Source organism: Musa acuminata, chromosome BXJ3-2 (assembly GCF_036884655.1).
Source record: "Musa acuminata AAA Group cultivar baxijiao chromosome BXJ3-2, Cavendish_Baxijiao_AAA, whole genome shotgun sequence".
Lineage (NCBI taxonomy): Eukaryota > Viridiplantae > Streptophyta > Magnoliopsida > Zingiberales > Musaceae > Musa > Musa acuminata.
Genome location: NC_088350.1, coordinates 19,514,404 through 19,527,500, shown reverse-complemented (window position 1 = coordinate 19,527,500; position 13,097 = coordinate 19,514,404). Strand labels below are relative to the sequence as shown.

At 36.9% G+C, this 13,097-nt stretch overlaps 1 protein-coding gene across 2 annotated transcripts in view; it reads left to right on the top strand.

The window, feature by feature from the left end:
• The window catches only part of LOC103972850 (suppressor of mec-8 and unc-52 protein homolog 2), a 12,833-nt gene extending 44 nt beyond the window's left edge, over positions 1–12,789 (top strand). The window contains exons 1-12 of one of the 2 annotated variants that reach the window (XM_009387228.2): positions 1–97; positions 206–332; positions 1,822–1,962; positions 2,041–2,090; positions 3,382–3,496; positions 6,675–6,723; positions 6,853–6,942; positions 7,872–7,940; positions 8,021–8,144; positions 9,778–10,121; positions 10,403–10,786; positions 12,334–12,789. The exon at positions 1–97 is cut by the window's left edge and continues 44 nt beyond it. In XM_009387228.2, coding sequence (XP_009385503.2) covers positions 286–332; positions 1,822–1,962; positions 2,041–2,090; positions 3,382–3,496; positions 6,675–6,723; positions 6,853–6,942; positions 7,872–7,940; positions 8,021–8,144; positions 9,778–10,121; positions 10,403–10,786; positions 12,334–12,609 — 1,689 coding nt within the window. In that variant the 5' untranslated portion in view covers positions 1–97; positions 206–285 and the 3' untranslated portion in view covers positions 12,610–12,789. The remainder of the gene's footprint in view (positions 98–205; positions 333–1,821; positions 1,963–2,040; positions 2,091–3,381; positions 3,497–6,674; positions 6,724–6,852; positions 6,943–7,871; positions 7,941–8,020; positions 8,145–9,777; positions 10,122–10,402; positions 10,787–12,333) is intronic. The other variant, XM_065140016.1, reaches the window with a different exon arrangement.
• The last annotated feature ends 308 nt before the right edge of the window (positions 12,790–13,097 follow it).

The following is a 13,097-nucleotide window of genomic DNA, read 5'->3' as shown; positions in this document are numbered from 1 at the left end:
AAACCTAATCCAAAGAGGAACAGAGAAACCCATTAGATTCAGAGATACGGAAACGACGAATTGGGCTCCAACATCGAAGATCAACCCTAACTGCGAGGTAATGAGCCCTCCCAAGTATCCTCTTGCACCCATTCCATCTCGCCATCTACTGCAAGGTCAAATAAACATTTGGTTTATTTCTTTCTCCTTCTTGTGGTGGAATTAGTGTTGCATCCGTGTTCTCACGATCTGAAGAAGATCAGGATCAAGTGGGTTTAGTAGGGTGCGTATTGCAAGTTCGTAGCCATGTCGTCGGGGAAAAAGAACTACAAGGAGAAGATGATGCGGCGCAAGTAAGTGATTCTTGTGTTTGTTTGATTTATGAAAATTTAGTCACTTCTCTCTTATTTGTTCTTCTAATTGTTGTTATTTATTTCTCCGTTTATATAGTATGATATTTTGTTGGATTGACCTTCTTTTGCTTCGTATTTGATGATATTACGAAGCAAATTCAGGAATTTCGATTGGTTTGTTTGGGTTTTCTGGTGATTTGTAAAATGAATGCAAAGCTTCGATGTATTTGTGCTAAAAAAGCAACATTTTCTGGTGTTATCACATTCGAAACATCTGCTTGCTCTGGGAGATGTATGTTAGGGTCACCTGACTGGTGTTGGGTTGAGAAAGTTCTTCTTTTCCATATTCTTTTTTCAGTTCCTAATGCTTACCAAATTCCAAAAGCCTACCCCTTTATAATCCCCATTTGTTACAGTAATTACTATAGCTTATATGTATCCGAGATTATTAATGAAGAGTATCTTGTTCTCGCATCTTTTTGTGATACTTTTTATGTGTAAGTTGTGAGTATTCTATCAGACGAGAAAATGACGACTCTCTTTTATTTTACACTTCGGAACACAATATGTAAAGAGGGAGTAGTAACATGCTGTTTGGTGGCAAAGCATCGCAATAATTGAGCGGTCAGTTCACACTGAAATGTAGTCCGTCTGGAGAAGAAATTCTTTTCAGTTAGCATAATTAAAACCTAGTGCTTAGTTTGCTTTTTTACAAGAAAATAAAATAAAATAGATCTTAATTTATCTATGCTTTTGCTAAGAATGTAGAAAATCAAGAAAAGAGGTATTTGGGATGTCACAAGATTGGCATATGCAAGTTGATATATGTTTTTCGGCCATCAGGAAATTCTTTTAGTGAAATAGTTGTAAAGTCCAGAAGTATTACTTTGATATCCATATTCCATTGTCTTACAGCAAGGATGACTCTAGGTGTTGTTTCCTGACTTAACATCAAGCACTTATGGGCATATCTCCAATTATGAATTTATTAGCTAAGCTTAGTTGACAATAATTTCATCAAATAGTTGCTTAAAATTGAATCTGGAGCCCAGCTAGTAGTCGAAAGCTATTCTTGGTTATGCTGAGTTGTGAATGAGCAAAGTGGCTTTAGTCGACTAGCTTGCAATTAGTGCTGTATAGACTATTTCAAGGTGCTGAATGAGGAAAAATTGGGGAAATAAAAAGCTGACAGATAGTCATATCAACACCTTTTCTCACTTCTTCTTGACTTATATTGTTATCTGATGTTTGATACGTTCATGATTTATCAATTGTTATTTTATTGACTTAAAAAAAACTCAACTGCATATGGTTTTTGTCTAACTTTTGTGTTCAAGGAGTTTCTTCTTGCTTTAGACATTATTTTGTTGTGTAATATCCCAGCATTTCTTTTTAATAGGACTGTAGATTGTAGCTAAAGATGTTAACACAGAATATTAATAATGGACAATATCTTATCATGAATGCTAAAATAAGTATCTGTAAGCAGAGAAGAGAAGCGTGAGGAACCAGAAACTCCCAGGTACAGGGATCGTGCTAAAGAGCGGAGAGAAGATCAAAACCCTGATTATGAGCCAACTGAGCTTGGTTCATTTCATGCTGTAGCTCCTCCTGGAACAGTTGATCTGAGGTATGACATCTAGGATATCTTATCTATGATACTGTACTTACTGAGAAAAATTGAACTCTTACTTTATTGATTTTACAGGTTAACTGATGCACATAAGATATCTATTGAGAACAGCAAGTATCTTGGAGGTTTGTTTACTGAACAAGTTTTATCTTTATTTTCAGAGGAATGAGTTGTGTTTCCTATAAATAAATTATAGTTTCATTTCTTTGAACTGTACCTATTGGATATCCATACAAAATGATGAGTGCAAGTGATTATGGTGACATTTGTTACTATTCAGATGCTGTAATTGAATGTGATGTGTGATAATGTCACCCTAAGAATCTCTGTTTCTGATAGTACATTGGTTAACTTACTAGGTTCAAACACTTAGTTGAAGATAAAAAAGTTATTTTTATATGTAGGGCTAAACTTCTGAAAGAATTATGTTATTTAGATGTATCATTTTTCATGCTCTCATTCTTATAGCTAGTGTAAGTTATAATATATTGTTACTGGCACCCCATTAACTCTGGTTGTTATGTTGTCAGTTTGCTTTGGGGTAAAAACCATTCAAATGAGCTTAGAAATAGCCAGGCCTGAGGTAGAATAAGGTTTTCAAATGAAGAATAAAAAGTCTAATTTATAGAAGCATTGATAATATGGGCTGTTCTTATTAGGAAGTTACAAGTAAAATGCTAGTTTTAAAGAAACACTAAACAATCTGTTGCATGGACTCCTGTGGGAGACCATTTAAAATTTCGCTCTCATCTGCTCAAAATTTGATATTTTTCTGCAAGAATCTTTTTGTCTATATATGTGTAGGTGCATTTCTTCAGTCATTTTTTGCTGTGTAAAGATGTGGACCTTGGACTAGTTCTTGGTACGAAGACAAAATGACATATTTGACTCTATTTTGAGAGAGTTACATGTTTTAGTATATATATATGCCCGTCTCTTTATTTTTTAACTTTAATATGTGAGCACTCTTTAGTTATGTCCAGAAAATTTCTTTTTTAGGTTATATACAATTACAAATCATCCTATCAAAGTTGGATGGATTTGCCATTTTTTTGTCTTCTATTGCGCTGATTCAATTGGCACACCTAGTAAGTTGGTGCATTTGTAGTTTTCCATTGGACATATTCGTACCACTTTTGTCAATATTCTTTTGTTTCATACTTGATTGGTACTATTTGTGACTGTTCACTAATGCTGATAATTTTTATTCTATGTTTTTAGTAATCCTTTACATGAATTCCATTATCCATTATGCATATCTCTTCATTCATTTTGATGCAAAACTTGCCATATGCTATATAAGGATCATGTTGTACCGAGCTTTAAAGCTTGTTTGACTACAAAACCCTCTTTGTTTATGTTTTTATCATATTTATTTAATTTGCACTTACCTTTTCATTTCAAAATTTTCATTAGGGGATCTGGAACATACACACTTGGTCAAAGGGTTAGATTATGCTTTGCTTCACAAGGTAAGGAGTGAAATTGACAAGAAAACAGATGGTGAAGATGGGAAGGATGAACAGTCTCGGTATGTTATATGGTGAATATTCAACAAATAGTAGTTACTGTAGGATCAGATTCAGGTCTTTCAAAGTTGCAACTAGCCCAAATCTCTGTTTTGCAATAATATATATTCTTATTTAGTTATTTTTACAGCTGTTGCATAATGTTTATGCAATTTTATATGGTACAGTCGATTCGTCACTTCTGAATATGACTAAAAGTCAGGTTCTTTTGATAATTAAGGGAATTCCATCCTTAAAATGTGGTCAAAATTTAGAAACTCCATTTACATGGTTCAACAGGATATCAATATGCAACTGTTTTGCTATATCCAAATGAGTTTTCATGATACTATTTAGGGCTGGATGCTACAGTGGAGTGGGTTTTGGTGGATTGTGGGTCGTGGAAGCTCACAATTTGTAATTATGCTTAAAATGAATTGTTCACTGTCAGCAAAAAGCATCGTGGCAACTAGTAAGAAGTGATTATTCATGAATGAAGATTAAGATATTGTAGACAATTCAGATTGAATGTGGAACAGAGATTTGAGGTAATGCAGCTTATGTGCATGAATTTTCCTTGAATAATCTTGAAAGAAGTAAACTCCTAAGTAAGCTTAAGTAATTTTCAAGGTCTTAGAAAAGCTTTAAAAATCTTTAAATTTGCCTTCGATATAAAGAATAGGGTTTGAGGGTTGATAAAGTGACTTTTTATCAGAGATATAGTGGCTGTTACTCTCAACTAGCCTCGGTACCGGACTGGACATGCTTAGGGCACCCTGGATGAAGGAAACGAACCCCGAGTTTACATTGGATTAGAAAGACATTAGACGATAATTTGTTTTGGCTAAAGGTGAAATCAAGGAGGATAAAATGCTAGGTGTCTATGAAGAATTGTAGAATTGATTAGTTGATTTTATTGTTTTTTGTTGTGAATTCCTGCTCTTCTGAATTATGCATACAATCTAACTTTATTAGTGATAAATAACTTATGAAATGCGATAAATTATCAGTCATTGTTATGAAAGTAGATGTAAAGAGTGTCAACATTAACTTTTAAGTCAAAATTGTCACCCAGGACACTCCCGTTGCTCATAAAATAATAGTGGGATTGTACGCAAATTACTTGATTAGCTAGAAGAAAAAAACTACACGTTATAGTGTTCCAACTATTTAGGATTGACTGTGTGGACTTTTCTTGGTATAGAGCTACAGTTAAGACAATATCAGTGGTTGAATAAGAACTATTAATTTTTTATTATTGTAAATAAAGTTTTGATATGTTTACATCTTACAGCACTTGTACTAATTTAGTCACCTTGTCCAACTAGAACATCTAAAGGCCCCATTTGGGCATCTTCCTATTATCTTAAAAAGTTTAAGATCTATTTTGGCAGTAATTACTGCCTTGATGTATATACTCCTTTCTAGTTATAACATTTTGATCCTCGAGCGTCGATGATCTGACAACTATCATATAAAGCTTCTCTTCCAATTTAAGGGGCACATAGGGTTCATTAAAACTTCTAATGGCCCTCTTCTGCTATCTTCCTTTCATCATTATCTTGCAGAAATAATATATCCAATTTAAAACAAAAATCCTCTCTGTATATGTGTTTTACATTAGTATCATGCACACTACACATTGACAATGGGACTCGAAGTCTTGACCATTTGATTTTGCAAAGAGCACTTGGATCACCAGGGTGTCTCCTCAGAGACTGGTAATCCTAGATGCCTATAATACTTGTAGGATCTTATGCATCTATTTAAGTATTTAACTATACTCTCAAATTTTTTTTTTTTTACAATTTCTAGAGTTACAATTCATAAATTCAGTTTTAATTCTACTTGGTTTAAGACCCTTATTTTCTTGAATTTGACTCCATATAATTTTTTTAAATTAATCCGACTTTCATTAATGCAAACCATATTATTTAGGAAGCTAAATTATGATGAGAGTTTATATTGAATATGGCAACAATTTAAAAAGGCACTCGCCTAGGCGCTCGAGCGAGGCGAGGCGAGGCCCGAGCGCCTCGCTAATCTCCCAGGCGGCGCGCTTCAAACAGGCGCTGCCTGGGCGCTCGCCCGAGCCCAGGCGCTGGGCGCTCGCCCGAGCCCAGGCGCTGGGCGCTTCGGGCGAGCGCCTGGGTTAACCAAGGCGACCGAACTAGGATTTTAGGTCTGGTTCAATCCTGGTTCAGTCTCCGATGGTTAGTTGGTTCAATCGAACCAACTGAAACTGCTATAAGTGACAACCGAACCCTAACCCTCGTCATTGCCGCTCCCGATCCCGATCCCACTGCTCGCCACTGTCGCTGCTCACAAATGCTGTTGCTGTCGTTGCTCGCAAACGCTGCTGTTGTCGCCGCTCGCGCCTCCCGCCGCTCGCCGCTCCTGCTCTGCTGCCGCTGTCGCTACTCGCAAACGCTGTCGCTGTCGCTGCTCGCGCCTCCCGCTGCTCGCCACTCCTGCTCCCGCTCCCGCTCCCACTCCCGCTGCTCGCCGCTCTCACCGCTCGCCGCTGCCGCTGCCGCTGCCTCCTTACACTTCGCTGCCGTTGCCGCTTCCTCTTTTCTCAGTCAGCAAGCTCAGCACCCCCTTACACTTCCTTCTTCTCCTTCTGTTAACAGTATACTGTATACTGTTAATATTGTTAGGTTTATTTGAAATTATTAATTTTCAATACTGTTAATAGATTTTCTTAATTTAATAGTATATTTTAATTTAAAATTTTAAATAATTATATTTATTAATTATATTATATATTTTTTATATTTTAGCGCATCGCTTCGCTCGGGCGAGCGCCTAACGCTTCGGGCGTTTTTGGACCTTGGCGCCTTTTGGCGCCTAGCGTTTTTTAAATCACTGGAATATAGCTAGTAAACTCAACCATTAGCAAAATGAGAAGAAGAGGACCTGAAGCCGATTCTTAACTGTCTCATTTTCTAAATATGTAATCATCTTTTTACCGAGGAATGAGCATGCTGATGTGCCACCTGTGTTGGCATGGTATTGACAATGACATTGTGTTGTCATGGTATTAAATATAGCATTGTACTGACAAGGAAATGTACTGACATTGCATGGAATATGGCTATTTTTCGAAGTCGATACTATATTTTCCATAGTTTGGACTTCCATAACGTTTCCATATCTTCATTAACACTACTGACACCAATTACTTCCTGTTCCTTACAGAACTTCCAAGGAAGACCAGCCGCTTACATTTCGTACTGCAACTGCCAAGGTTCATGAGCTCATCCAATGACTATCTTATTGGGAGTTTCTTTTGTCTATATTGCCTATATGTTGGGATACCCTAGGGGAAAAATTTTCTAGAGCTTCATATTGCTAATGTTTTTTTCCATTATTGCAGTCAGTGTATCAGTGGATTGTCAAACCACAAAGCAATATAAAGGCAAATGAAATGTTTCTTCCTGGACGGATGGCATTCATTTTTAACATGGTAAAATTTTCTTTTGTATTCTATCTTTTACCATTGTAGGATACAAGTATACAACATTGTTGTCCTTGCATAAACTCCGTGATTCTTCATTCTTCATCATATTAGCATGTGTACTGTTAGTTTTTTGTTAGAATTATAGTATACTTCCATAAAGGGACTAGAACATAGTATATATCAGGGTTTGTTGTGCCGTGGCATATTGCCTGGTACAGGTGGTATGTAATGGTCCAATAGGAGACTAGTATGAGTAGTACATATCGGTCTGTCGGTATGTCCCATCGTATCATGTGTCAGTATGTTGGTACGGATTGGTACATATCATACCGATCGCTGGTCGGTATAACGGTATGGACCGATCAGATGAACCATGATATATATCTTGCATTATTGTTATTAAAAGTTTTTACTCGTAAATGATCAGACCTACAACATGTTCCTTGGAGAAGTTTGTTTCTCTTACTCTTTAAGGTTATGGTTTAATTTGCTTGCTTGTGACATCCCAAATATTTGAAGTGGCAAGTATTCAGTTGAAATGTTGCTCCTGAGCACATTTGTTACTTGAGATAAAGCCTTAAAGTTACCTACGAACTAAAGCTTTGTTAATTGGCCTTGGACATGTGTGTTGTCTGTAGATGCATTTCAATTTCTTAAAGTTTCTTTTTTGTTCTTATACCAACCAATCTGCCATTGTCAGACACTGACTTTGTTTTTCTTTGGTAACTATGATATGCCATTTTTTACTTAAGCAATTTAAGTATATATGATATTGTCATCATTACAGATTCGAGACCTGGATTTACTTTATGGAATTTATTTTCTTTTTCACTCAGTTCTGATATTATTGATCTTTTGTATCTATATTTGATTTATTTTGGTCTGTAAAGAATTTTATCGTATCACATACAATTATTACTTGTGCTCTTTACTAGGAGGATGGCTTATCACATGATATCCCTACTACTCTTCATAGGAGCAAAGCTGACTGCCCGGTCCCAGAAGTACTTAGTCTTCCACTTTGACGTGATTATTATTATTTAATTAATTAGTTAATGTCACCCTTACCCCATTGATCCTGCAGGAAATGGTTACTGTCAGCGTGGATGGTTCTGTCCTTGAGCGGATTGCTAAAATAATGACATATCTTCGTCTTGGATCATCAGGGAAGGTTCTTAAGAAAAAGAAAAAGGAGAAAGAAATTAAAGGTATCACGTACAATTTGGAAAAGTAACCCACATGAGAACTAATTAGATTCAACTTTTTTTTTTGGACCTTTGACTTGATATGACTTAATTGTCAGGAGAAATTATATTTATTATGCAAGAATAATATGATCACAGTATTGGAAGTTGCACTTGTTAATATCGACCAAGGTTTTAAACACTGTAGCTTGCTGACTGATGCAGGTTGTAGATACTGCTTCAATGCTGGACCACTTTGTGAATCAACCATTTTAACAGAAGCTAAGAAGCAGGCTATAGCGGTTATTTTCAGGACTGAACTAGTTGGTTTGAGTTTATCTTGATATAAATGCTAAAACAAATGGTAGATCGGTTTAATTATAAAATTTCTTCACTGGCTTGACACTGGGGATGATCGAGATGGAAAAGTGAAATGAAGTAGGAAGTTAGTATAGATTTTTTACTTGTGTACTTTTCCTTTTTTTATCTTTATTGGTGGGTACTGGGACCCACACCAATTTGACATGGAACTGGTATGGGTAGGGATGTCAAGATTGAAAACCTTGGTATCAATCATGGCAGCAATTGTGACCTAATTCATTTGGTCTAATCTAACTAAAACTAAGAGGTTGGCAGCAAAGTCGCAGCTATCAGAAGAGAGAAGTTCAAATAGATACCAAACAATTTGGAGATAATTAGGAGGCAAAAGAAGCATAGTAAGAAAGGAGAAAGTGGAAGAAGAAAAAAGACTAGGTTAGAGATATACTGCCACCCAGAAAGAGGCCTTTCATATGTTCTATCTGGGACAGTCTTGCTGCTTTTGAATAGGGACTTCTAGACCTTGTAAGACTTTTAAAAAAGATCAGAGAGAAGAAAAAGAGCTTCCTGGAATATAAACTGGATGAGTAAGAGACTTGTTTAATGTTTGAAATTGGCTGTTTAGCAACCTCTCAGTACCTTTCTGTTGAGATTAATTGACGGCGATGTGGCTTGTTTGACTTTTCTGATTTGGAGAACTGGCCAACCCAAAAGCAGCAAACAAATGGGATAATGGTGCTGGTTGGTCACAATGAGAGGTTTAAGGACTATTGCAAAGTAATTTCTTGGGGATATTCTGCCAGAAGACAAGCAACAGCAAAGGGCCTACAATCTTGGTTTTCTTACAGAATTTTCACAACAAAGCAATAGATAGTCCAAAGTCCAAACAATGCTCTGTTGGTAGATACCATAAGTGAAGGTAACATGGATCACCTTTATAATGAATAGTACCTGTTACAGATAACCGAGGAAGTCCCTAGACTGACAGAAGAAGTAGAGAAAGTGATGAGTTTATTGAGAGAGGAAGTCCACTGGTCATTACACTTCTTTCAATAAAAAGGCATTCACATGTATTGAAAGGGAACTTTTGGCATCTCTTTTCTATAAAGAATTAATAGACCTATTCTATGACCAACTGAACTATTTTGCAACATTCTTCATGTATATTTGTAACTTTTTAAATAGCTGTTGACTTTCACTTTTAAATTGATTTAAACCATTTGGATCTGGAGACCAATTATACTGACAATATTTACTAAAACTCTTATTCGAAGATGATCCAGACACTAAAGAAATTAGCTTGCTGAGCTAAACCATAGTTAATTGTTTTCACTGGCAGGGAAGATTTCTGGAATTGCTAATGGTCATGATGAAGAGAAGCCTGGACAACACTCTAGTGACATCAGGAAGCCCCATCCACAACGAGAAATGGCACCTGCTCATCGCAAGAGTAATGTTGATGCAAAGGAGAAGAAATCTCTTCCTATTGCTAGAATTGAAGTGGATGACATATTTGTAGGCGATGGAGTTGATTACGTTGTTCCTAGTAAGGACATGAGTCAAAGCCCAGTTTCAGAGGACATGGAAGAGTCTCCACATATCCGAGAGAAGCAGTCTTATTTCAGTGAACCTGTTTATGGTCCCATCCCACCTCCTGAAACTGCTCAAGCATGGCAGCAAACAGTGAGTTCATTCTAATTTGATTTTCTTTCTAGTGAAAAAGTGGTCACTGCTTATATGAGAAATGATTGTAGGGATACTTTATTTCTGGTAAAAGATAGATAAAATTTCATAGGATTATTTGTCATGGGAACTTGGTATGATTAGGTTTAGAAGATTCTTCATGATTCTTGATCTTCCTCTTGTTCATGCTTTGCTTAGCCTGAGCTGGTCAAAGAATTCAGCCAACTTCATATTTTTTCATCTTAATATGAATGTTCACTCTTCTTACCTCTATCTTGCAGAATGGGTATGATGCCATTCAAGCTCAAATGGTGGCCGCTGGATACCAAGGAGAGTGGTCAGAGTATCAGTACACTGAACAATTGGCCTATCCTGAACAGTATCTGCAACAAAATATGCAGGGCTATGATGCATTGGCAGGAGCAAATGTATCCCAAGATCCACGTTTTATGACTCAAGAAGACAAGGACCGTGGTTTAGGGTCTGTTTTTAAGCGTGATGACCAAAGGCTTCAAAAATTAAGGGAAAAGGATTCTCGTGAGAAGGATCCAAATTTTATATCTGAAAGTTACTCCGAATGTTATCCTGGTTATCAGGAGTACAATCATGAGGTGATAGACAGTGATGACGAAGATGACTTGTCAAAAATGGACATGGGCGGCCGTGTAAGTAATCCTTTGTTTTAGAAAATGTTTTCTGGTACATAAACATCCTGTAGAGTAGATCTAATTTTCTGTTACCTTTTCACTTCTTTTAATTCATCAATCTGCTAAGATTATCTTATATGACATGCATTGTGAATATTTCTGAAAAAAGAGTGGCCTAGTGCATGAGGCTCCCATTAATTTGGGGTTTGTCAATGTAAGCAAGAACCAAGGAAAGAGTTGTTTTCGTGACTAAAAACCCTAAAATAAATTTAAAGGTCTGAAGTATAAAGGGCAAACCCAATGTACAAGGAAGGCTTCTGCCAATACGGGGTCTGGGGAGGAAGTATTTGAATATAAAATAGTGCTGCACAATGTTCTTAGCAGTTTTATGGCATTAGATTTTGATGCAATTTTTTGGAGGAAGAACAGTAAATATTTGTCCTGCTAACTGATACAACTGTTTTTTGAATCCCTTGTTTTACCTAAGCTAGTTGCTAAGCTCTTTCACTTGTTTATTTGCAGTCAAACATGTTTTGCTGTTATTTTTCTATTTTCATCTGCAATATCAAGTCACTCATATCTGTCTGTCATGGTTGAATTGTGGTTAATTATCCTGCTGCTGCTAATGTTTTAAGTTTTACAAATAAGTACAACAGGCACATATTTTAAAATGCATGCCCTTGTATCAGCATCATTTGTTTGCTCAAACAAGCAATATTGGTACTTGCTTTTCTTTTCTGATTTTTAACGAACAGTTTGATTCTATGCTAAACAATTGATGTTGTACTGGATTATTTTATTTGATATTAGTGTAGAGATAAAGCATAGTTCATTGGATTACCAGGTCTTATCCATCTCCATATTCAGGAAGTAGGTGATCCAATAGTTGGTATGCAGAGTTGGTTTTATTTTTTTGGCATTTGGCTGGGTTGGACATAGTATACATGAGTGGTCTGGTCCGATCCAAAAGCCCTCGTGGGACATTTGTCCACCCAGCTTGGCCATGATGGAACGATCAGTCTAATTGATCCCAGTCGATTCAATTAGCTGCTTCCAGATGATCGGGATCTAATTTGAACTTTCTAGTCATGCTAGTTATCGGAAGGACATACTGATTCTGATCACTAATGATCCATAAAGTTTGTTGGCACCAATGATGATGCTAAATCACATAGCTGAATCTGAAGCTGAGTTTGGTTGTGTACCATGCATGAAGATTCTCGAAACAATCTATGATATCTTTCTGAGATACAGCAAGTAGTAGTGAGTTTGTGCATAATTGAAGAAACCTTGTTTGCAGTATAATCATGGTGTTTGGGATTGCATTCCATGGCCATGCCCATCACAGATTGAACATGTAATGTGCTCGATCATGCCGTGCTTTGCACTTGCTGGTGCATATAGAACCCAAGAGAAATTGCTCCTTTTCTGAAAAGATATTCTAATGTTTCATGTGGTGTCTTCTGCTTTTAATACACCTGCATGGTGGCATACTCTTCATCCTACAGTTGCATTCATCTTTATGTTATTGAGCTTTATTATGCTAATACATGATTCTGGAACAGGCAAAAGGTCGTCTTCACAGGTGGGATTTTGAGACAGAAGAGGAGTGGGCTAAGTACAATGAACAAAAGGAGGCGATGCCAAAGGCTGCTTTCCAATTTGGAGTCAAGATGCAGGATGGACGGAAGACGAGGAAGCAAAACAAGGACCAGAAGCTTACTAACGAGCTTCACAAGATCAATAAAATCCTCGCAAGGAAAAAGGCAGAGAGAGAGGGCAATGATGATGGTGGGGAGTACAATGATGATCCGCAACCTGGAAAGAAGCTTCGGATCTAAATCTCAGGTTGTATAACTGGTGTATTGATACATCTAACTTGAATCTTGGACTAGCTCGAGTGACTGGATAAGTGTTGTAGTTTGTTTCCGATCGTAGCGTATACAATGTGTGTGTGACAGTGTACTGGTATGAAATCTAGAATTTTTGGGAATGCAAAAAGTTGCAAAGGTATTTAATCAGCATTCTTCATATTGATTTGACTTATAACTAGAATTGTGGCTTTACTATGGAATGAATTATTTATTTGATTTGACTTTTTACATATTTGATTTTGTTGTTGTTGTTAGTGTCCATATCCTTTATGCCATCCCATTCCTCTCATTCCTGCCCTCGAAGGTTTTCATTCTCTCCTTTGTCATCTATCTTCTTCATTCTCCCTATCTCTTTCAAGTGTGTCCATTAATCTCTGCTCCCTCCCATGCTTAGCTTGGCGTTGGCCTCCTCCCTCGACTTCCAGGTTCAGCCCAAGGTGTGTCTGGTTCAGTTG